General features: G+C 40.2%; 1 protein-coding gene across 1 annotated transcript; it reads left to right on the forward strand.

Annotated features, from left to right (window-relative positions):
- The first annotated feature begins 1,138 nt into the window (after positions 1-1,138).
- Positions 1,139-23,685, forward strand: nup93 (nucleoporin 93). The gene is made up of 22 exons (XM_058646466.1): positions 1,139-1,297; positions 2,884-3,066; positions 3,593-3,710; positions 12,160-12,222; positions 13,310-13,438; positions 14,122-14,196; positions 14,902-14,994; positions 15,141-15,280; positions 15,701-15,833; positions 16,520-16,677; positions 16,774-16,939; positions 17,116-17,209; positions 19,315-19,506; positions 19,609-19,735; positions 19,903-19,975; positions 20,482-20,526; positions 21,794-21,910; positions 21,997-22,115; positions 22,199-22,316; positions 22,418-22,501; positions 22,646-22,780; positions 23,368-23,685. Exons 2-22 carry the CDS (start codon positions 2,888-2,890, stop codon positions 23,476-23,478), a joined length of 2,469 nt encoding a protein of 822 aa, XP_058502449.1. The 5' UTR covers positions 1,139-1,297; positions 2,884-2,887; the 3' UTR covers positions 23,479-23,685.
- The last annotated feature ends 58 nt before the right edge of the window (positions 23,686-23,743 follow it).

A 23,743-nucleotide genomic window follows, 5' to 3' on the forward strand; every position in this document is an offset into this window, starting at 1 on the left:
TTTTTCTTCACATCGGTACATTTTCCACTGTGACATGTCAAAATGGTACATCAGCAGAAATTATTTTTGCTTTTTCTTCTCCTTTGGAGCACTGTCTTGCGGAAGGCGGAAGAATTAAATAGGCTCATCATGAGGTTAATTTAGGTTCACATTGATTCCAGAATCATGCTGCATGAAGTAAAAGACTCCTGTGTTTTATAGCCAACAGTCACACAAGCAGTGATGTGCTCTGTTGAGGAAACTGTGGGGTGTTTGTACTCCACATGAGCAGAAACAAAGCATTTTAGACTCTCTGGGTTTACTGACACAAGTCAGTGGATGCATGCCGTTAAAGTAAAACATGTCAGTGTTTCCTAAAGTCATTCCTGACATCGGAAAATTATCACTTTTTCTCCGTGTCCATGTCAGAGGATCAGAAAAGAGTCTTGCATGTACACTTGAAGATTGAAATGGCTATGTTCTCAACTCAGTTTTACTATTTTGTTTCAAATTCAAACAGGTAGTATTCTATTCTCTAACCATGAATGATGAGTGAATATTTTGTTTCTCTGTGTCGGAGCAACAAGATCACTCGAGGGAACCAAACATTTACGAGCCAGTTTGAAATCAGACATAGATAAAGCCAGTCTACTTATTTACTAACTAACATTGCACTAAACTGCCTTGACCCAGCTCTGTTGGTGTTTTTACGCTGGACATATGACCTCATTAAACACAGGGGAGTTAAGAAATGTACCAGCCATACATTTAGTTGGTAAATATTGCACAAATACATACTGTGTACTTGTACTATGTAAACAAATAACCATTGCATTTGTGGTGTTTGTCCTTATATTTTATTTTATAATGTTCTACTCACATTTGGTGTAGCTGCAGAGTGTCCTTATAATTACATGTTTACACACATTTAATTTTAAATCAAAACTGTGATTTGTGTGGTCAAAAGTCCATTTCATCACAGTCATGTCTATAATAATGATAAACACAAACACAACATCTCACTAAGTTAACTAAAGGACAGTCATGTCTGTCCGTCGATTGTAGGGTTATGTGACACCAGAAGGTGGCAGCTATGCAACTCTATGGAAACAAGCTGCCGTTAAACTGCCAAAGAAGAAGACGACTTCCCGTACGGACCGGGTATCGTCCAATCAGTGTTGACTTCAAAAGTGCCGGGCCAAATAGTACTACAATTCATGTTATACTGCTAAACAAACCCCAATAATAGGTAACAACTGTTAAAGACAACCACACGCGGAATACAGACAGGACTATTAACGTCCGCCCCAGAGAACAGGTAAGACGTGTACCTGTTTCCATTAGTATATAGTTAATAAAAGCAATTTAAGGTGAATTAACTGCGAACACGCGAGCCAACGTTAGCCATCTAGCCAGCAAGCTAACTCCAGAGCGCCATTCATTTTGACGCAAAGCTAACTGCAGTGTACTAACAAAACGGGGATATAAAGTTAGGTTTTTCACTCGGGCGTCTTTGTTTGTCACAAGCTACTGATATGTTACGCTGACTCTCTTTGTTATCATAAATGTCATAACTTTGGTAGTTCAGGTGTTAGCATCGTGCTACAACCACCGGAGTCCACGCGCGGGCTGCAGGTGTCAGTGTGTATATATGAACTGTCACGACTGTGACTGGGATACCTGTATGTTCCCCGTGCTTTAACCGACATAGGTTGTTTTCAGTTTGTTTGACAAACGCCTAAAGCTTGATACTTTTACTTTGAAGGGATAATGGCAGCTGTCATAGAGATCCTGCAGATGGATGGAATAGACATCAAGATAAAAGCAAAAACAAAGGTCTATGTGATTTATTATTCAGGGAGATTCAAATATTGACAAATCCCTCTAGCTTGTATTTATAATTTGAATTGCAGTAATAAATTGAGAAACTGATTTGAGTGTTACAGCATATTTAAAAAGAAAGGGAAAATACTGAGCGGTTTGTCTCTCTGTATGTCCGACAAGGCACGTTTATTTGCGCACAGAACGAAAGCAAGACATTAAAATGACACAAAATAAATGGACATTAAAATCACAAGCGATAAAAGTGTGATTTGCCAATGAAAGTGCATTTAAAAGGCAAGAATGGATTGGTAACAGACAATTATTTGAGAATTTATGAAAAAGCAATAACATTTTCAGGCCTAATTTCAATGATCTTACAGTGTGAGCAGACCGTAGGCATTCAGGAAGTTTGTTCCACAGGTGAGGAGCAGAGGTGAGGAGCAGAATAACTGAATGCTACTTCACTTTTTGGTTCCTTCTGCTTGTGGGAACACACAGCAAACATGTCCCCGATGATCTTAGGGCTCTTGATGCTTCATAAGGGCCTAATGAGTCTAGGATGTATTTTGGTCCAAGACCATTCAGTGCTTTGAGAACCAAGAGTAAGATTTTGAAATCTATCCTTTGACTCACAGGAAGCCAGTGTAGTGATTTGAGGACTGATGTAGACTAATTTAACCAGCGATGGTGGACAAATCACTGCATTGGTCAAAATGATGGTGACAAATCTCTTATTGTATTTGTAGTCTGGGTTTGTTTATTTTCTTTAATTGTGAATTCTGAAATGTGGTGAGCAGCCCCAGTTTATTTGCCCTGCTAATGATTTAAGTTTTAAAAGGCCCCTACATTAGGGGAAGTAGTACCCATAAAAACACTGTCAGTAACCACTGTTCATTCAGTATGAATATGAATACCCTTAAACTTTAAACTTCATTGTTTAATTAAAAATAGTGCTTTAATCTGCAGTGCTTTCCGCATAGTAACCAACCTCACAACTTACTTATTTGTCTTCCCATATTTAAGTGGATTCCTGTTGTATCCAGTCAGTTTAACACTTCCTCTGTATGTGTGTGTGTGTAGGAGAATGGATGCAGAGGGCTTTGGAGAGCTGCTCCAGCAGGCAGAGCAGCTGGCTGCAGAGACAGAAGCAGTGTCGGAGCTACCGCATGTTGAGAGGAACCTGCAGGAAATCCAGCAGGCAGGGGAGAGGCTTCGATCCCGCACTCTGACCCGCACCTCGCAAGATGCCGCCGACGTAAAAGCGTAAGGAAAATTTCCCTTTCTCATGCGAGCATACTGCTCACTGTAGGAAATCTCTGTTGGTTTAGTTTGTCTATAAAGCATATACACAAAACCATGCACTTCTGTAAAGTAATTGGTTGTGTGTGGTTTTGCATAATCCTCGCCTCACACTATGATACCTTTTTAATTAGGAGGCCCCATTAGTACAGTTTGTACTAGTCTAGTCTAGTACTAGTTTATTCTTTTAACAACCAGGTGAAAATCAAAATAAACTGATTCCGGATGCCCTCTTTTAGTTGTGTTGTCAGCTTCAACAATAAGTCGAGGCCTGTTTCACCTCCATTAATTTTTTTAACAAACGTCTTTATTTTGTAATTACTTTTATCTTTTATACTTTTTATGTAGCTGATGTGTTGTGATCTGTGACCAGTTGACAGTGCCACATTAGCCAAGCCTTCTGTACCCTCTAGTGGTTATTGAGGACAACTGCAGTTCTTATGCTTAAAGTTGCACAAAATCCTAATCATTTTCTCTCTCCCACTATCAGGTCAATCCTCCTCGGTTCCAGAGGTTTAGACATCTTCCACATTTCTCAGCGGTTGGAAACTCTAAGTGCTGCCACCACCTTTGAGCCCCTGGAGCCTGTCAAAGACACTGACATACAGGTAAGGAAGACACCACGGGTCATGAGTGCTGCTTGCTATGTAGTAAGCAGTGACACTTGCATAGAGGTCTGCCAGAGAGTGTTCTTGTTTCCAGTGGAGAAAGAATCAGCTTTATGGCTTGTATATTGCATATTAGCCACATAACAGGCAGGAGTTAAACATGATGTTTTTGGTAAACGTGCTAAAATAAAAATCTGCTTTTCTTGGTTTGGAGTTTAGGTTTGCAGTTTGAGATTAATTGTTACTGTGGTGTATATGCCTTCACTGAGACAAATGTTTGCAGCTTGGCTAACAAACCTGACAAACATCATCGTAGTGGTCAAAGATTCTGTGATAACTCACATTTAACTGTATCTGTAGAGTTGCAGCAAATATAAACACCTAGCAGTGGTGTAAAACATTTTGGACATATTTGTTTACTGTGCACAGTTAGAAACTGAGCATTTGTTATTAATGTATTGTTTTTAATGCCTTTTTTTATGGTGAAGGAGGCGGTAGAGCTTTGTAACGAGAACGTTTTCTGTACTGAAGCAGGTTACTGTGTATTGGTCGGCTAGTGGAACGCTGTAATTGTGTAGCAGAGCAGAAAGATGGGTTTCCTTTGTGTTCACGGACATTTAACTATCTTGACATGATTATGGTTTGAGATTGATGGGGGCTTGGTTTAGATAATGGAAAGATATAGAATTGATATACTACAGGTTTAAAGCTGATAAAAGATCGTAAACAAAGACAGTTCCAATTGAAGAATCATACTTCTCAAGTATGTACTTCCCAAGTACGCAAATACATCCTTGCATACTTGAGTATTTAGAAAGGGCCATAGACACACACACACCCTCTTCCTCCCTGCCTTGCTCTTTCCACCTTATTGGTCTGTAAAGAGCTGGTGCTTTTCAGTTCAGTAAAATGTAATGTAGGGTTTCTGTGGTTGTCGGTATTACATGTTGTTCAGGCAGTGAATGATCACATTTCTTTCCCACCTGCCTCCATTGTCTATTTAGTATTTTATTAGAAGAAACCCATTCAGTTTATTTTATCCTATTGTAGCAGCAGCACTCGTATACATTAGGGATGAGCTGATGCGATACTTGGTATTGGTATCAGTCCGATAGTTGTCAAAATGACTAGATAGGATATCGGACAGTTATAAATGTAAAATCTAATATAATCTAAATATCCTATATCGCATGCTTCACTATACACAGACACGTGTGTCAGTAAATATCAGCACCAGCAGTTTAGCTGACTCATGTTGTGGGCTATATTTCTTCTAAATAGGAGAATTATGTCTTTTTAAATTGCTTGAAATGGTTAGATGGTAAACGCGCAAATCTGTTTTTAACAACATAATGTCAAATGTGTAAACAGAGGATTTATATCGATTAAATCATTATTAATTGATTATTAATTCGTTCATACTCAAGGTCTGTATATTGGTATTGACATGAAAATGTGATATAGAGCCATCCCTAATAAATATATTTGTATTTATTTTATTTATAATAATTAATTAATTGAATTTACATTACAAAGTATGTAACGGTACATTAATATTGTTGAACCAGGTCAGTTATAATAAAAAATCAATTTTAAGCTTTTAATATTGTTTTAAAAGATGAGAGAATGGCAATGGGGTTGTGGTAGTTCATGAGTTTGTTAGACGTGCAAACATACTGCGTGTGTGTTTGTATGTTTCTGCATGAGTGAGCTGATGGATGCCTCCATGGCTCCTGTGTAGGACTCACACACATGCTCTCTCTCTATGTGTCTCTAACACACACACAAACTGCACTGAGGGCAGTGGTGTGAGAGTGATATGTATGTACTGCATGTAAGGGTGGATACAAATTAGAAAGGGTCTTCCTATAGACTCCTATATAGATGGGGGCAGCGCAAGATTCAGGGCTCCATGGTTAACAGTTTATTCCTCCCCTTGTTTTTAGGGATATGTTTTTATTTTAGTCTCTCCAGGGAATACTTTGTAGTTTAATTTAAAATATTGCTTATTTCTCAGTTATTACTCAAGTAGTACAATGTTATTTATATGCAGTTGTTCCCAATTCATCATATGCAGACATGATGATTAAGTAATTCAGTTATTTATTGGGTAAAAAATCTACTGATTAACTGGCATGGAAAAGGACACATCAGGATGTGATGGCGAGTCATAAAATAAAAAGCTAACTGGAGACATGGTGGTGATGGTGCCATTTGTTCTATGTGTTTGCAATAGTCATGCGCACGTCTACTAGTTTTCAAAGCTTGTGAGCTATTTGTGTCTGTCATAAAATAATGTGCAACAAAAGGTGATGACAAACGGAAAAAAAATATTCAGACATAAAGAGAATGTCCAGAAAATGAAACTGTAGACGACGTAGAAGGTGGAGAGCAACGCTGGTCGAAAAATGGCGACTGACTGCAGTTTTTTTTTCGTCTCTGTGTCCTCGTCTCACTTTTCACTGTTCCATCTTTCTCTCTCACACTTTCGCTCTCTCCCTCCCTCTGCTTGTATTTTCCTCACCTCTCTCAGGTGCTCATTTTGCACACCCTCCCATTCTCTTCTACTTCACTTACCTTCTTCTCTCTCAGATTTCCCCTTTCCTTTCCCTTTTACATCCTTTCTCTCATCTTCTTTTCTCACTGTCTGTCACACACACACACATCCCTCAGTGGTGATGGCGTGCGTGTAGGGGATGCAGTTGGCTAAGCCCACAGCATCTCCTGAGATAGACGAACAGCACCGACACAGCCTCACACAGGCTTGTCTGTGCCTGTTTCTGTGTCAGGCGTTATCGATTGCTGGCACATACAGTGCGTCTCCATGTGCTTATGAATGAATGCGTGTGTACTAGCATACGTAGATTTGGCTGCACGTGGGAGCCTGCGTTTTCATTCTCGTTTGTGCTCGTCCACGCGTATGAATGCAGCTTTATGGCATGCACGTGTGTGAATGAGTGTGTGCCGGGCTGTTGTGTGTATTAACACGCCTGCTTCATGTTGCTGTGACAGTCGATTGACACATAGGAATGTCCCCCCCCCACCCCCCTGGGCCACCCCCCACCCATATGTGCCTCCTAAACCCTTCATTAACTAAACATGACCCTTAAGAGCATGATTAGCCTCATTTCAAGACAGGATGTCGGAAGCCATCAACCGATGGGGGGAAAAATCCATTACTATAATTGCATTGAGCTGAGGGAGAACGGGGGAGGGAAGAAAGGGAGGATGCATAGATGGATAAAAAAGGAGGAAAATGAGTGGGACTGAGGGAGGGAGGAGGCGGAGGTCCATCAGAGATGCTGTGATGAAGTGAAGGAGGGAGAGAAAGAGGGAAGAGGAAGAGAGCTGAGGGAAGGGGGGGTTGTCAGCTGATGGTAGGAACTGATATTCTATATGAATCCATAGCTCCTTCCCATGGATCCCCCCTGTGTCTGTGCACTCAGTTGGTACAGCCCTCCGACAATAAAACCACCTCCACTGAGCCTTCATGTAGCACTTCCACTTGGTTCTCCAGCTCAACTGCAAGAGTCTCTGGCTTGCTTTCGAATGGGGAAAGGCTGCAAGCGGTCCGCCATGCCGGCTCGACAAGGCACAGGGAACACGCCCCAGAATGGTGGCCACGGCTTCTCCCCTGGCACAGGGACTTAGAGGTATGGACAGGCAGAGGGGCAATGTCCTGGGTTGTCAAAGCCCAGATACCTGGGCACAAACAAAGAAATGACAAACTATATATTTTTATATTTAACTCTGTCTTGTCTCGTTCTCTCTACTCACCTGTCTGTCTGTCAGCCAGTCAGACAGGTGCTCAGCATGAGTGAGTATTGTCTATACTCATGAATATGCACACACACATATTCATACACACCTACACTAACTCACTGGTAGCCTTGGGCTTTGTCTAACAGACTTTTTTTGTCACCTTTCTTTCGTTCTAAACCTTTTCTCTAGGTTACATTTTGTTTGACAAACATAGAGATGATGTTGGTGATGATGATGATTTAATTGACAGATTGTAAATGAATATAGGGAAACATGACTGTCTCAAATGTACCTTGCATTACATTTCGTGCGTGTGTGTATATACACACACGTAAAGGCATGTAAAGGAGCAAAGGGTGGGGTTTCTCTCGGACACGCACGCACATGCATTATTGGGCAGTGTGTAGCGCATTCTGTGATGGCAAATGAGGACAGCCGTTCACTCTTTAGAGATGACCGGCACAAGGCTTCCTCCCTGCATTTGTTCTGCTCAATGACTGTGTCCTTATGTGGCCTTTAGATTTCTTAGGACCCTGTGTCTCCAACAACATCCTAATCTACTAGTCTTAGTCTATAATCGGCACAAAGCTTGATTTGAAAGTGAAAAATTTGATTCTTTGATTTATGCTGCACAGACAGTAAGATTGCACTCTGGCACAGGCAGTGAGACTGTCTTGACCAAACGAGGGCCTTTGTATGGTGGCACATGTGTGTGTTAAAAGCACACATTCACCACATCACCAAATTTTAAAGCTTATTAATGTTTTTTCCAAAAATAGTCATATTCATATTCTGTAGGATGTATATAGAGACAAAAGACTTTCATCAGCTGTGTTTTATATTAGGTGATGGATTCATTCTTGGTTCTACCCTCCAACCCTTTTCAACATGCAGTATTGTATTCAGAGAATTTCCCAATTTATCCAAAGTTATTAAATCTACGTTTTTGTGGCTGTGTTACTGTTCCTGTCGAAGCTTCTGGGCTGTCTGGCCAGCGGGCTGTGGGTGTATAGTGGGTTGCAGATCTCTGAGGATACACAATACAGGGGTGGGGCAAGAGAAAATGTAAATCTATAGATAGACCTACCTATTGCCTAACGCTGAATAAATGAAAATCATGCATTTGTCTTCTGCAAAATTGTCTTTGTCTAATTGTCTAAGTGCTTCACCGTGGCTCTTTAAATATGACGTTTTCACCTATTTTGTGTTTTTTTTTTTTCTTTTACCAATGAGAAATTGAAGCATCGGCTCTGTTTAGTCGGTGTGAAATGTTGGGTACAGAATGTCTCAGACTGAATCACCATGCCAAGTCTTACATATATTTTTTATATCACAGTTGGGATATGATCAACAGTTATGTTGAGCCTGTTCTTTGACAAAGCACTGAAATATTCTTAGAATATAATAAAACTCGGTTAGTAATATCAAAAGTGTGACGTCTAAGAGACAGTTCTTTGTCTTAGCTCATTTTTAACACAAGTAATATAAATACATACGCCTAACAGTTCTTTCAAAGAGAAAAACATTTGTATGTAAGATTAATGGGAATTTTTGGCCACAGCTTGGTTAAGTTGTCGAGCTACATTTGGCACAAGAAATGTTGTATAGGCAAAGTCACTGGCAGTGCAAGTGCAGCTGGCAAGAGGCAACAAAATGACATCGATGAAGAATGGTTTCCTTCTGTTGTAAAAATGCTGAGGCGTCTGCCTAGCATAGTCATCCAGTGTTGCCCACTGTGCCACTTCAGATGCTTTTGTTAAGCACAAGATGTCCATCTCATTTACCCTCTCATTTACTATCAATCATTGCCTTGACAAATACTGTCTCCCCTGCTGTTGTAAATGGACACAGTATATACAGCATAAGCCCTCATCATGATAGCTATTTTATTCTGTTCCATTTACTCGCATTCTATTCTAATCGTTTCTATTCTATTCCCTTTTTCCAGTGCAGCTCTCCAGTGAGCATCGACCTGAGCTCTTCTCTGGTTAGACAGCTTAAATATAGACCCATTGTCGGCCTCTCCTGAGGAATAAAGTGAGGAGGGAGAGTGGCGGTGTTGGGCAGGTTGGAGCAGGAAGACGTTTATTTTTCCCTCAAATAGGTTTAACTAGAAAAACACAATTTAGCATTTTATCATGACTGCAAGTTGGACTGCCTTAGCCATAGCTGCATAAATGTCTATCCACTGTGCAACTGCAAATCTATCAGTCGATTACCAAGAAATTAATGGCATTTTAGGAGTTAAGTAACATTGCCACACCCCATAAAAAATAACAGGTCAACAGATGCCGATCTCAACAAATCAGAGCGGCCGATGGCAGATATACAGTGCCAAGTTTTTAGGCGAATATGTTTGGCCCGTATATTTTCTTTCCTCCAACTGATGAAATGTCTGATCTGCACTTGTATATTTGAAATACGTATGATGTTGAAACAAAATGTTATATATAAAATCTTTGTCACATAAACCTTTGGATGAAAAAAATTAAGTTTGACTTACATAATATCAATTATCTAGTGTCTGAGAAAAACGCTGATTTAAAAAAGAAAATACTAGCCAGATTAATCGATCACTCTCCCTCTCATTAGAATGCATATTTGATATAATATTTGCTCTTCTGAAGTGTCCCAGAAGCTGCATTGGATAAGATTTTAAGGAGGCTTGACTCGATGAATTGAATAATTTTCTGTATGAGTGAGTTTGTGACCAAAATGGGACCTTAACTGCAGTTTCTTACAGTTCAAGACACGCTATTAATAAATTCACTGTCATTCTTCTTCTTCCTCCTCTTCTTCTTCTTGTATAATGGAGGTTCCCCTCTACCTTTTAGTTGTATTACCAGAACCCTCTGGAATAATTCCAAAATCTCCCTATGTTCTATATTTTCTGAGTTCCTTTGCTGTATTGCAGTAAAATCCATGAAGGCAAGGTTGATTTGAACCTGCCACATTAAACATTGTTGATAGATATAAGTGCACTAATTATCTGTCAGAAGTGGACAGACCTATGGGGCAGGTGGGGGAATAGAGGTGTGGGTTAGAGGTGATGAGAGTGGTTGATACTAGGAGGAGAGCAGCTAAGCTCACATAACTAAAGAGCAGAGTAATCTCTACTGCCAAGGTTATTCTGCATGCTTCAGAAAGAAAGACTGTGCCAAACAAAGGGAACAACTTTGCACCAGCTTAAGAGGCTATTACTTGAGGAGCAGCAGAAGCTGTTGACCTAATACAACAAACATCCCTACTATTACGACACAATTTTGTGAACCAAACCAAAAATCAGTTAATCTTTATTTGTGTAGTACTTTTTTTCTTTTTCTGTTGCCACCAAAGTACTCCTATTCATCCATAATGCAAGCTTGTCAAGTGGGCTAAAACAATTATTTGAGCAATTAATTAGTTAATGGCAAGAACATGGCAGCATCAGCTCTGATTAATGATCTTCATAGTGAGGGTTTCTGTGGTTCTCTCCGTTTCTTATCGCCAATTTAATGCTTCTATGTGCTTTAATGCTTAATGAAATCTGTTCTTATTAACATAAGGGTTAATAAGCACCAGCTGAAAAATGATGAGTACTTCTCACTATTTTTGACATTTTGTTGACTGAATGACAAGGTTACATTAATCAGGCCATTAATCAGTGAACAGCAGAGTATGACATTAATAATATAATGATACATGATTTTAAAGAACAAATTTACATGCATGAATATGATGAAAATATATCTTGGTGCTGATGCAAAATAATCAATCTCAACCCTCAATCTGGGTTTTTTTTAGTCAGACAGAAATGACTAAATAGACATTTATTGCTTTTCATGTGGTCTTTTGTTGCTTCCTTGGCATTATAACAAATAAAGGTGTTAATCATATGAACAAAAGCATAAATTAAAAGGCTTTTACATTAATATTTTTGAATATAGAGTAGAGAAGATGTTTTGAATTGAACTGATGTCCATATAATAAAGAGCTTTTCATAGACGGCTGTATGTGTATGGTAATACGTCTCCCCACCAGTAACCTGTCGTTGTGTTTGCTTGTAGAGAACTGGTACAAAGTCTGTACAGCATTTCCACCATTTTGGCTTTGCATGTCCACGTTTACCGACTTGCTGTCATGTTCATTCTCGTGTACTTTGTAGTCCCTTCATAACTTGGGCCTTGTGTGTTATATAAGTGCTTATATTATCCGTTGAACAAGATATGAGTAATTACCTTGTCCACAGAAAAGGGCCCAGAATAGGGATGGTGAGTATTTGCAGCGGCAGCCATTTTGATTGGATAACAAAATGGATGCTGTGATAACTGCTGTCTCGTTGCAAAACGCTGTGTGAAATGCATCAACGCTCCTCCGGCCTGCATATACGTCTGGAGAAAAAAAGGCGAGCATATGCTTGACTCATCCTGACAGTGCACGGGACTGCACTTGTCTGAGAAGGGAAGAGAAGAAAGAGTGGAAAATTGAGGCGCTGCTTCTGTCTCCCATAGAGCAAAATGTCTGTGCGTCTGCTAAATCTGTCCCCTTAGAACTCACTGCGAACAGTTTATCTCTTTTTTATTTTGTCCTCATCAGTCGAACTAATATCGCTCCTGTTTCCTCTCTCTCTCTCCTTCTGTCTGTCTTTTCTCTCTCGTCTTGTCATGCTGCATCATCTCCTCCCTCTGTCTCTCTGCCTCGTTCACAGGGCTTCTTGAAGAATGAGAGGGACAACGCCCTGCTGTCAGCCATTGAAGAGTCTCGTCGCAGGGTCAGTATTTTGTCTCATGGCGAAAAACTAACTATCGGAGTTACAAAGTCTGAATCTGGCATTGTAGGAAAATAGTTTCTAATCACCTCCTGTTTCAGACATTCCTGTGCAGCCAGTATAATTAGCTTTTAGCTTTACTTGGGAAATATTCAAATGGCCAATACAGTGATTAAACTCTATTCACATATAGTGTTTTTTGTGTATTTTGCACAGATGTTGCTATACAGTAATGCACTATTATCTCAAAGTCCCTCTAGTATGAACCTTTAGGGAATAGTTTTGAAATGGCTTCCCTGATGTGCAGAGTTAATAGGCCCTGTGTGTAATTAGCTGCCATTCCTATTATCCCCGTGCTCCCTGAGAGAGACAGAAAAAAGGGGCTCTTTTGTGAAAGTGGAAAACCCAAAAGCACAGAAGATTTAAATGAAAGTGGATGTTGCATATTCCTGCAGATTTCCATATTACTGCTTTAGCATTTACTTCACAGCTGTTGTCTGCAAAATTCCAGTCTTACAGCTACAATTTCATATTAGTATGACCTCATTGAAATGTAAAACCCTGTTACCAGTGGCACTAGTTTTTAAGGTCAATGCTAATATCAGCATTTGGGTCAAAATTAATAAGCACTATCCTTTTTTTATAATCACATAATATGAGAATTCTGTACAGGGCTCACTAACTAAATGAATCAGTTCATCTAAATGACCCCAAACTCACCTTTTAAATATATATATAAAATATATAAATATATATTGACCTATTATTGCTTTGAAACTGAAATCTTGAAAGCTTTGACATCCAGGCAGCGACCAATTTAAGCCAGTAAATGGTGGCTTTAGTCTCACTGAGTCTCCCAGAGCTGGAGATTCAATTATCTCACATTCTCATTATCTCACATTGAGTCTCTGTGGAGAGTTAAAATAGGCTGCAGAGTGTCCTGGTGGAGTCGTACAATCTCGACTGAGGTCTGCTGCTAAATCAGGTGTTTTTGGTCATGGGTTGGCCCAATTTTTACATAACTAGTGTAATGCAGTGGAGATCATCACCCAGACAACTTCACTCACAATACAGAAACTTCACATTTCAGACGTTCCTCTTGGCTGAGGAGTACCATCGTGAGTCTATGCTGGTCCAGTGGGAGCAGGTGAAGCAGCGGGTCCTGCACACATTACTCGGTGCAGGAGAGGACGCGCTGGACTTCAGTCAAGATGTAGAGGTATAAGATACACTAAATCCTAAAAATCCACCACAGATGGACAACTAAAGAGAAAATGTGTTTTTGCTAAAACAGATCTATTGTCTCTGTCTGCTGGACACGACAAAGGCTGTGATGTTGATAGTTTACTGGTGTGACGGCTAATTTTAGGTTATTGAATGTCCTACCATATGGCCCCAGCCCTGCACAAACCCTTCTTCTGTTTAATAAGATCTGCAATAAAAAGATAAACAAGGCTCCCAAAAGAAAAGTGCAGATCTTTTACAGTTGCTATTTAATAATGTAGAGGACAGAAGACATTTATTTTTGGCTTAAACCTGGGGGAAAGCAGTTAGATAAAAGAAAGCAGATTTCACCCCAGAATAAGATGTCATCTGTCTGATAGTTTACAATTTAAAAAGATAATTTCTAAGCAGACGATATTCACTTCTTGTCTTCACAACATCATGGATGTTTTCATAAAATCATAAACCATTTACCTTCTGGAATAAATTGAATAATTTGAAGTGATGTTCTGCACACTTTATAGAGCATCAGTGTAATTTCTAATATTGGCAATGTCTCCTGTAGGATCAAATAAAGTGACTGTGTCACTGGCTCATTATTTGCTGTGCTGATGCTTTTGAATATTAACATTTATGCTCCATTTTTGTCTGCTAAGTAAACTGGTGTCTTTGTTACAGCCCAGCTTTGTGAGTGAAGTGACAGCTCCTGGAAGGAGTGCATTAGACAGCGTGGAGGTGGCTTATGGACGACAGGTGAGTCACTGTCGGTAAAATCCTTTTTGACGTTTCCATCAAATCCCCAAGGAAGAAACGGGAGATTTTAGCAACTACAAATAAAATTTACCATGGACAATAAATGATACTCACTGTCACAGTGTGGTTTTTAGATTTATTGACCAAGCAAGTACTCAATTCATGGAGAAAATAATCATCACATTAATTGATCGTTAGTTACAGCCATTAATGTAACCATAACACTGTTTGTGTTTCCTGCCTGGTTGTTGAGTTAAAAAGAGGTCACAGCAAGCCAGGAAGTAGCTGATCACAGATATTGATTAATTGGGTGGTAGAGGGGATATCTGGGTAATTTTCTCTCTGACTGTCACTGTGTCTATGTCGCTCCACCCCCACCTCTCCACCATCCTGTCTGACCTTTTCTTTATCCCTTTGTACTCATCTTTCTCTCTCTGCCGAATGAAGCAGTGGCATAAATGCAGCTTTTCATCTGACCATGTGTCGACATATCGCATGTGGAGTCATATGTCTGGTTTTTGTTATCCTTTTTGATGACCTTTTAAACATTTTGATTCTTTTCTTTTTGTTCTTTGTTGTGAACCATTTCACTCGATGGTCATAGCCTTTACTTTTTCTTTTAAAGCTCAGGATGGAGAGCATTCAAACATGTGAGGAGCTATTCTTCCCTTTAAAAAAACGTTTCTCTTCTCTCTGCACGTTCAGATCTACATTTTCAACGAGAAGATAGTGAATGGTCACATTCAGCCTAATCTGGGAGACTTGTGTTCTTCTGTTGCCGAAAGCTTGGATGACAAGGTAACACTGATAATCACATCTGCTGTCGGCATGAACATAATTATAGTATTATCTTCTTACGTATAACAGGAACTAAAGGATAGTATTTACTCACTCTGTTTCCTCTGTGCATGCACCTGTGCCTTTCACCGCTCTCCTCATTTCAGAACGTATCAGACATGTGGCTGATGGTGAAGCAGATGACAGATGTTTTGCTGGTACCAGCTAAAGACACACTCAAGAGTCGCACTTCAGTTGAAATGCAAATAGCTTTTGTACGTCAGGCCCTCAACTTCCTTGAGAACAGGTAACTGCTAGGTAGTTCTTCTTCTTTTTTTGTAGTAGACCCAAATTAAAGGTCCAGTATGCAAGAATGAGTGACACTTAATACCAGAGACGGTGGATTTTAACAAACGGGTTACTCTAGTCACCCCTCCATTTCCCAAGTGTTTTAGGAAACTATGGTCGCTTTCACATACCAGAAAAGCTGTACACTTCCACTTGTAGTGTAGCACATTCTCTGGCTTGTTTGTCAATTCAGACTGTTCCAGAAAATGGTCTCTATAAAGCCATACCCTTGCTTAAAGTGCATATTTAAAGCTTATTCGAAGCCTCACACAGTTATTGTATTCACGCTGGACCTTAAATGTCGGATATTAAGTAGTTGCTGTTTCACTGAAATGTATCTTGGTAATGAAGTTTAATGTGTGTGTCCTCCCTCTCCTAGTTATAAAAACTACACGATGGTCACAGTATTTGGGAACCTCCATCAGGCCCAGTTAGGAGGGGTGCCAGGAACATACCAACTGGTCCGCAGTTTCCTCAACATTAAACTACCAGGGCCACTGCCTGGCATGCAGGTAACATGAACATTTGAATGCATTTGTCTAAAGAAAACATCACCTGCACCACACAGGCTAAAGTGACAATATTTTGCAAGCTGTCAAGCCCTTTGTAAAACTTGACCCAGATAGAGCTCATTTGTCGAGCTGCCAGGTATCAACATCCAGGCTCACTGATATTTGTAACCATCTCTGATATTCCACTTTTTCTTCTGCATTCATCTAGAAAAACCACATTGCTGTTTTTTTTTTTTTTTACTTTTACTCAGCCACCACCTAGTCTTTGTTTAATATTGTTTTCATAGTGTTAGCTACTATGCACACAGAATCTGATTCTGATTCTGATTCTGATTACACCTGTAGTGTCCAAAGCACATTCAATCTCTAATGCTCTGAACAATGGCTCTTTTGATAGACAAGATGTTTATTAAATCCACAGCAGATGGTGTTATTGTGTAGTGCAGGTTCCAATGTGACCTTGTCTACTATGGCATCTCAGCATACACATTCTCCTCATACATTATTAATTTAAAGACGCGTCTGATTATTAAGCAGTAAAGTATATACTGTATGTGTATTCAGTGTGTAAATGATAATCCCGGCTGGTTAATCCCTGTTTTTGGTCAAAAGCTTGCTAGAAAAAGTAAGAATAGGTGTCAAAGCAATATTGTCACCACTGTATTAAACATTTCTGAATACAACAGGATGGAGAGATTGAGGGCCACCCAGTGTGGGCTGTGATCTACTACTGCCTGCGCTGTGGAGATCTGACTGCAGCCATGCAGGTGGTGAACAGGGTGCAACATCAACTGGGTGACTTCAAGACCTGGTTCCAGGAGTACATGAACAGCCCTGGCAGACGGTGAGAACACAGCAGCTGCTTGTTCTATGTTACGATGTCCGTTCATGTCAAAGGAGGTCAAACTGCAACATTTTTTTGCTGTTTTGTTCTTTTCAGCCTTTCCCCAACTTCAGAGAACAAGCTTCGACTCCACTACCGCAGAGTGCTGAGGAACAGCGCTGACCCCTACAAAAGAGCCGTCTACTGCCTGATCGGTAAATGTGACATCAGTGATAACCACGCAGAGGTGGCAGATAAGACCGAAGACTACCTCTGGCTTAAGGTGTGCTCCATTTCTTCTTATACCTCTTTCCATTTATTGTTTATTTTATGTGAATTAGTTTGTGTGACCAAAGCAGAACCTGGTGATTTTTTTTTTTTTAAAAGAGTTAAAGCTTAATTATACACAAAACATCACTGTTGGGACTCATATTGTGTATGTATGTTTTGTCTCTGCAGTTGAACCAGGTTTGCTTTGACGATGACAGCAGCAGCTCTCCTCAGGACAGACTGACCCTGCCACAACTACAGAAACAGCTGCTGGAGGATTATGGTATGTCAGTGTCTTTCACGGTCTGTCCAGTGTATGAATAAACACGCACTGATAAACATGGTGTGTATGCATCCACACACAGCCCTTTGAAAATATAAACTGAAAATGCAATAGCAAATTGGCAAAATCTTGAAGTTGTTCTCCCTTAAAGTAAATTCTCAGGTGAATGATAATCTCAGTGTTCCATCGCAGGTAGGAGTCTCCTTGTGAACACTTTCCTTGAAACTGTCATCTATGTCGAACTTCTTTAATTACTGCAATACCCATGAGCCTCGGCAGCTGTTGCTATGGATAACAAGCCAGCCAGAAGTCAGTCAGCCGTGTAGTCAATTCAAAATGCTTGATCATAGTGAGCAGTAACGCTAAGCAAAGTTCACAAATGTGTGTAGAATTTGTTTGTAAATTGACTTTTCGTTGTGTTGCCTTACATATAGTGTACAAGGGCCACACATTTGAATTGTCCCCCCCACCCCTCCCAAGGCAGTCATGGTGTTTCTGTGTTCACCTGGTCATAACTGAGCAGCCATTTATAGTGAAGCCCTGAGCATCCTTTGACATTGATTCCCCACTTCACTCCATTTCAAAATAAAACTACCCACTTAAACAATCACACACACGCCGCAACACAGAAAGGGAGCATGGGGGCATTAGCTGTCTCCACCACAGATTACAAAAAACACAGTCTTCTCCCCTGGGTGTTGTCTTCTCCACAGGCCGATCCTGCTCCTTTCCGATAAGCCTACAGTGCTATCCTCTCTCTCTCTTTTAGTAGCTCTCACTCTCTCCCATTTTCCCCTCTCACACTCCCTTCTCACAGTGGGAAGTACAGCCTAAAGCCTTATTCCTTTTTCTCCCTGCTGCTCAGCTCCCTCACTCGTCTGCTACAGTGTTCCTTGTTGTCCTCCATCTTGCTTCACAGCAGGATATAAAGCCCAAAGCCTCTCTCTCTCTCTCCATTTCTCCCACATACTGCCAAGGCTTTCCAGCTTCATCTGTTCTAGGTTCCTCTGTCCCTCATTTGCTGCCTCTCCATCTTCTTCTTTTTCTTTTTTCTCTTCCTCTTTTTCCCTGCACCTGCACCGCTATTTCCCTCCTTCCTCCCACTGATTTTTGTCCCTGTTCGCATTTTCTTGCCTTTTGCATGTGATTTTTTTCTTTCGCCTTTCTTGTTTGCACACTCTGCTGCACCCCTCCCCCTCCCACCCACACCCTTATCTCTCCTCCTTCTTCCCTTTCCCTCACTTAATTTCTCTCCTTCTCTCGTACGCTCTCTTTTTTCCCCTTTTTTTTTTGAACTAAAGTGCTGTGAGTTTGAGATAAGGCTATAAAATGGCTGACATCGTCCACCCTGCTCTGCTCCCCAAATTTACAGCCAGGGAGAGGATTAAGGATTATAATTAAAAAAGTAAAGTTGATGACTAAGTACTTACACTAGACACAATGTTTATAAAATACCCCTCACATGTAAGTTGCTGTAGCAACTGTCAAAAGCTGACGTGTACATCACTTTAAATGGAGCTGGTGCAGTTAATTTTTTGGCGAGCAGCTCATTGTTATGAAAAAATAGTTTATTTGCATGTTTACAGATGTATCTGTCACAGATTAAAACTTGAGCTGCCCTTTTCAGCTAGTCTGGACACCAAGATGGATTCAGATTTAGATCCTTCTGATGCTCCTTATCAAAATGACAGCAGTGTCTTTTTCATAAGGAGGTTTATCTTGATGACTTATTGGTGTACACCTCTGACCATGAAATCACAACTTCCCTGTGAATCTTTGTTTAATTTCATACCGCCACTCTTTAATTTCTTAATCTGTTTTTAAAAACATTTTTACAGGGATACATACCATGTTGGTTTTGGGAATCCTGACAACCTATGATAGAACTAATTAAATCAAATGTTACAGACCAAAATCACATTTTTATGACCAAACATTGCTTTTGTATTTACATCAAAGATGACATCAGTGTCTCAGTTGAAGCTTAGCGGTAGAACTCACCTGTTATATCTGTCCTCCTAACCTGAAATGTAGGTTTAAGTAATATAAAAATACTTTAAATTACTTTATTAAATGTAATTCTCTCCTCTTTTTTCCCCCAACAGGGGAGTCCCACTTCTCAGCGAGTCAACAGCCCTTCCTGTATTTCCAGGTGTTATTCCTGACAGCTCAGTTTGAGGCCGCTCTAGCTTTCTTGTTTCGTGTCGAGAGGCTGCGCAGTCACGCCGTGCACATGACGTTGGTTCTTTATGAGCTGCGGCTGCTGCTGAAGTCGTCTGGCCAAAGTGCTCAGCTGTGTGAGTATAATAATCTTGCTAATAATCAGTGCAGACTTTGGAGAAACTAGTTTTGGTTTAAATAAAAAAAAATATATATATATATACCCTTTCTTTATGCAGTGAGCCAGGAGCCTGGAGACCCTCCCATGATCCGTCGCCTCAACTTTATCCGTTTGCTCATGCTTTACACTCGCAAGTTTGAGTCCACTGATCCACGGGAAGCCCTGCAATACTTCTATTTCCTACGGTGAATAATTTTACACTCTCTTTCTTGCAAGCACATCCCTTTTCTACACGGGCAGTGTTGAGGGGGGAGAGGATTATGTGACACATAGCAATAACCAGATGAAAAATTCATTGCATTTGGTGATTACTTTTTTGTGTGTGTAATTCCTACTGTGTGTCTTTCTACAGGAATGAGAAGGACAGCCAGGGAGAAAACATGTTCATGCGTTGCGTCAGTGAGCTTGTGATTGAGAGTCGAGAGGTGAGTGACACACATGCACTGTTTTTAAATTCCAGTCAGCGCCGCTCTATACTGCCGGACTAATACTAAGTGACCGCTAGATGACAGATGAACACCCACAGAGCCACTGTGAGCCGCTGTGAGGTTTGCCCATGTGACTCCTCTCCTGGACTCATCTGATCAGACTTGTACAGTTATTTCCTCATAAGTTACATTTTCACTCTCTCTGACCAACATAAATACTTTAGATTGGATAGATTAAAAGGTGTCATCAGTAGAGAATGAGACGAGTCAATATTTGTATATATATATATGTATATATAAAAGTACTATTATACAATATTTCAGCTGTAAGTAATTGTTACTTGTGAACAAATAACACTGATTTTATAATTATTATTTTAAATGTATAGTTAAGGAAATGTGGCAGAAATCACAATCCTTGTGTCAATGTGGGTTTAGAGAGATTTTATTTAGCACTTAAACACCTTACTGAAAATGCTTTTGTGATTTTGCCTCTTTTGCAGTTTGACATGCTGTTGGGGAGATTAGAAAAGGATGGCAGCAGGAAGGTAGGGTTTTTATCTCCACCTTTCTTCTCCTCTGTCTCCCCCTTCATGTTTTACCTCCCCCTGCTTTCCAGCCATGTCCTTTTCTTCTGATTTCCCTGCTTCACATTTCTTTCCTGTCACTCTTTGTCTTCACATGTTTGTTTTTTTGTCAGACATTATTATTATTATTATTAGAAATCTTGTCTTTATTCACATGTCCCCCACATGTTTTGACATCACAGTTCGTCAGTGGACTGTTCCACTGTCACTGATCAAAAAGCTGTTCACAAAACTGCTGTGTAGCCTTTGTGAGCTAAGATTTGAGGTGCTCTGCAAAGATGTTGTGTTTTTAAGGGAGCCTTTTCCCCTCGTAAATATAAATATATATCACTGCATGTTTCATCCCATTCCTATACTGTGAATGTGCAGATTAGCTACAGTCTTAGTGAGATGTTAAAGTATGCAGACGCAGCCTTCTAGGGCCCATTAATACCCTATTGTACTGTATTTAATTCACTGTATGATATTTCCATTATATACAGAATTGTTTTGTTGTTTTTAGGTCTGTGAAATACTGTGATCGTTGGCATTTGAACTGGAATGATGCACCTGAACGTTGGTCTCATATGTTACCAAATTCTCTCTGAATTTAATTCTTACAACATGGTGTAATAGAACTTTTTACAGCAGATATTTGTCTACATGAAATAGTAGAACAAACGCATGTTTTTCCAGTGAGACTCAAGGTCACTGAAAGCTTTTCATCTTGTTATTTAAAAACTGTATTTCTATTGCTCATGAATTACAGTTCTGACGTCTGATCCTGTGATTTAATAACTCCCATCAAATCTGCACTTTTTAATAGAGCAAATGTCATAATTGGAAAAAGATTTAAAAGATGCAGAATCAGCAGACTCTTTGTTTGTAATGACTCTATTAAGACACAGTTTGATTCAGAGGACACCATTCATCATGGCAGGTTTCATGTTGGCAGTTAGTTCCTTATACTACTGTTAGACTTAAAGAGTTTGAATTTGATCTAAACTGAATTTAAATCAGCGGCATTATTATTATTTTGTAACAATGGCGATGAAAACACTGTATTCAACATGAATTATTCATGTAATTCAGGCCTTAAAGGCTCCTTGTTTTTATTGTTATAGGGAAAGGTTGTTACACTTTACATGTAGCTATTACTCTGTACCGTGTTTCTCTCTGCTGATCCACTGCTCTAGCATAAGAGGTAGAGCAGTATTCTCATTCCTGTCTCTCCCCCTCCTCTCTTTAGCCTGGAGTCATTGATAAGTTCGCTGGGGACACCAGAGCCATCATCAGTAAAGTGGCTCTCGAGGCAGAGAATAAGGGCATGTTTGAGGAGGCAGTCAGACTCTACGAGCTGGCCAAGGTGAGCATCTACATCCTGAACCGCCATGTTTCTGAGCAAGTCTCTGTTGTGAATCCACTCACTATCATCACCTAATCCCTGTTTAGAACCCAGATAAGGTGCTGGAGTTAATGAACAAGCTGTTGAGTCCGGTCATTGCCCAGGTCAGTGCTCCTGCGTCCAACAAGGAGAGGCTGAAGAACACAGCAGTGGCCATTGCTGAAAGGTAAGAACACACTCGCCTCCTTAACAAGTCTGTTTCTAGTGCAGAGCATGGTATCAGAGGAATGAATCCTTTTTTCGACACAGGTATCGCTGTCAGGGCATCACGGGAGAGAAATCAGTGGACAGTACTTTCTACCTGCTCTTAGACCTGATGACGTTCTTTGACGAGTACCACGCTGGACACATCGACAGAGCGTATGACGTGAGTGCAGCTGTGATAATACAGTAGACATATCTGCGTTAATAAGATGTGAGGATGTTGATGGAGCTCCTGTTGATGTTGCCCTCCTCTGTATGTGTCAGGTGATGGAGCGCTTAAAGCTTCTTCCTCTCAGTCAGGAGAGTGTGGAGGAGAGAGTGGCTGCTTTCAGGAACTTCAGTGACGAGGTGACATCACAACACACTGTATTTCTTTTTTTCTAAAAATGTGCATATATATAGTATAGTAGAGTATATGTATGTATGTATACTGTATATGTATATATAAATATATATTTTTTTAATCTCACTACTCCTTCCCATCCTCCCCAGGTGCGACATAACCTGTCTGAGGTGCTGTTGGCCACCATGAACATCCTGTTCACACAGTACAAACGCCTGAAGGGGGCGCCAGCAGCAGCTGGCACGCCAGGTCGACAACAAAGGACGATGGAGGACAGGGATATGGTGAGGAGACCAAATACGTCTGCAATACCATGCAGAACAACTGGCGAGTAACGTTAAGCAAGAGAGACCAAATTAATTGATGCCTGGGAAATTAAAATTTCAAGATATCTGTCTCACCAAAGAACATTTAAAAAAAACTGGCTTGTCCAAAAACCCAAGGTCAATTGCTTGTCTAGATGCAGAGAGTGCTCCAAATCAATAAAAGTGGACGCCATCATGGGCGAAGCTGCTCTTACAAGTTACCCTTCTATCTTAAGCTGTGTCAGCACGTTCAGTCCTTGAATTTAAGTGAATTGGTCCTGGTAAGTCCTTGAATTTGATGTCAACCAAGGTGTGAGAACCCTATTTTAAGCACCTGACATTTATCACAATAATTATCAACTGATTTGAAAATGTCGGTATCGTGCAGCCCTAGTTTTTTGTACGATAAATTATCACCAGTTAATAGATATTTACGGTTATATATTTACATTCATGACACTTGGTGCTGATGATGAAACCACCATCGTCCTGAGCCACAGCTGTCAGCCGCTTATCTGACCGTCACACTCGCATCGGTGTATTAACGCTTCTCCTTCTTTGAACAGCAACTGCGCAGCCAGGCCAGAGCCCTGATCACCTTTGCTGGTGTGATTCCCTACAACATGGCCGGGGACACCAACGCACGACTGGTGCAGATGGAATTACTGATGAACTGAGATGTCAAAATCTCTCTTACACACACACACACAGTCATACACACACTTTTGTTTACCTGCCATTTTGTTTTGTATAGGCCAACATATTCATCATCGTGTTAACAGATGCATCTTCATTTCCCCCCATTCCTGTTTGTTTGTTTTTCCTCATTTTGTTGTTTCATATTTGTATCTGTAATAATTTGGAATAAAAAAAAAATAAGAGTACTTTTCAGTTTCCTTTTTTATTTTCATTCTGCTTTTTTTTTTTTTCTTAATCCATTTT

This window comes from Solea solea, chromosome 12, assembly GCF_958295425.1.
Source record: "Solea solea chromosome 12, fSolSol10.1, whole genome shotgun sequence".
Taxonomy (NCBI): domain Eukaryota; kingdom Metazoa; phylum Chordata; class Actinopteri; order Pleuronectiformes; family Soleidae; genus Solea; species Solea solea.

Excerpts from the sequence above, each read along its gene's own strand:
- nup93 (XM_058646466.1), top strand. The coding sequence starts at position 2,888 with ATGGATGCAGAGGGCTTTGGAGAGCTGCTCCAGCAGGCAGAGCAGCTG. Across the intron at positions 13,439-14,121 it reads ACTTCAGTCAAGATGTAGAG|CCCAGCTTTGTGAGTGAAGT; the intron begins GTATAAGATACA and ends TCTTTGTTACAG. Across the intron at positions 14,197-14,901 it reads AGGTGGCTTATGGACGACAG|ATCTACATTTTCAACGAGAA; the intron begins GTGAGTCACTGT and ends CTGCACGTTCAG.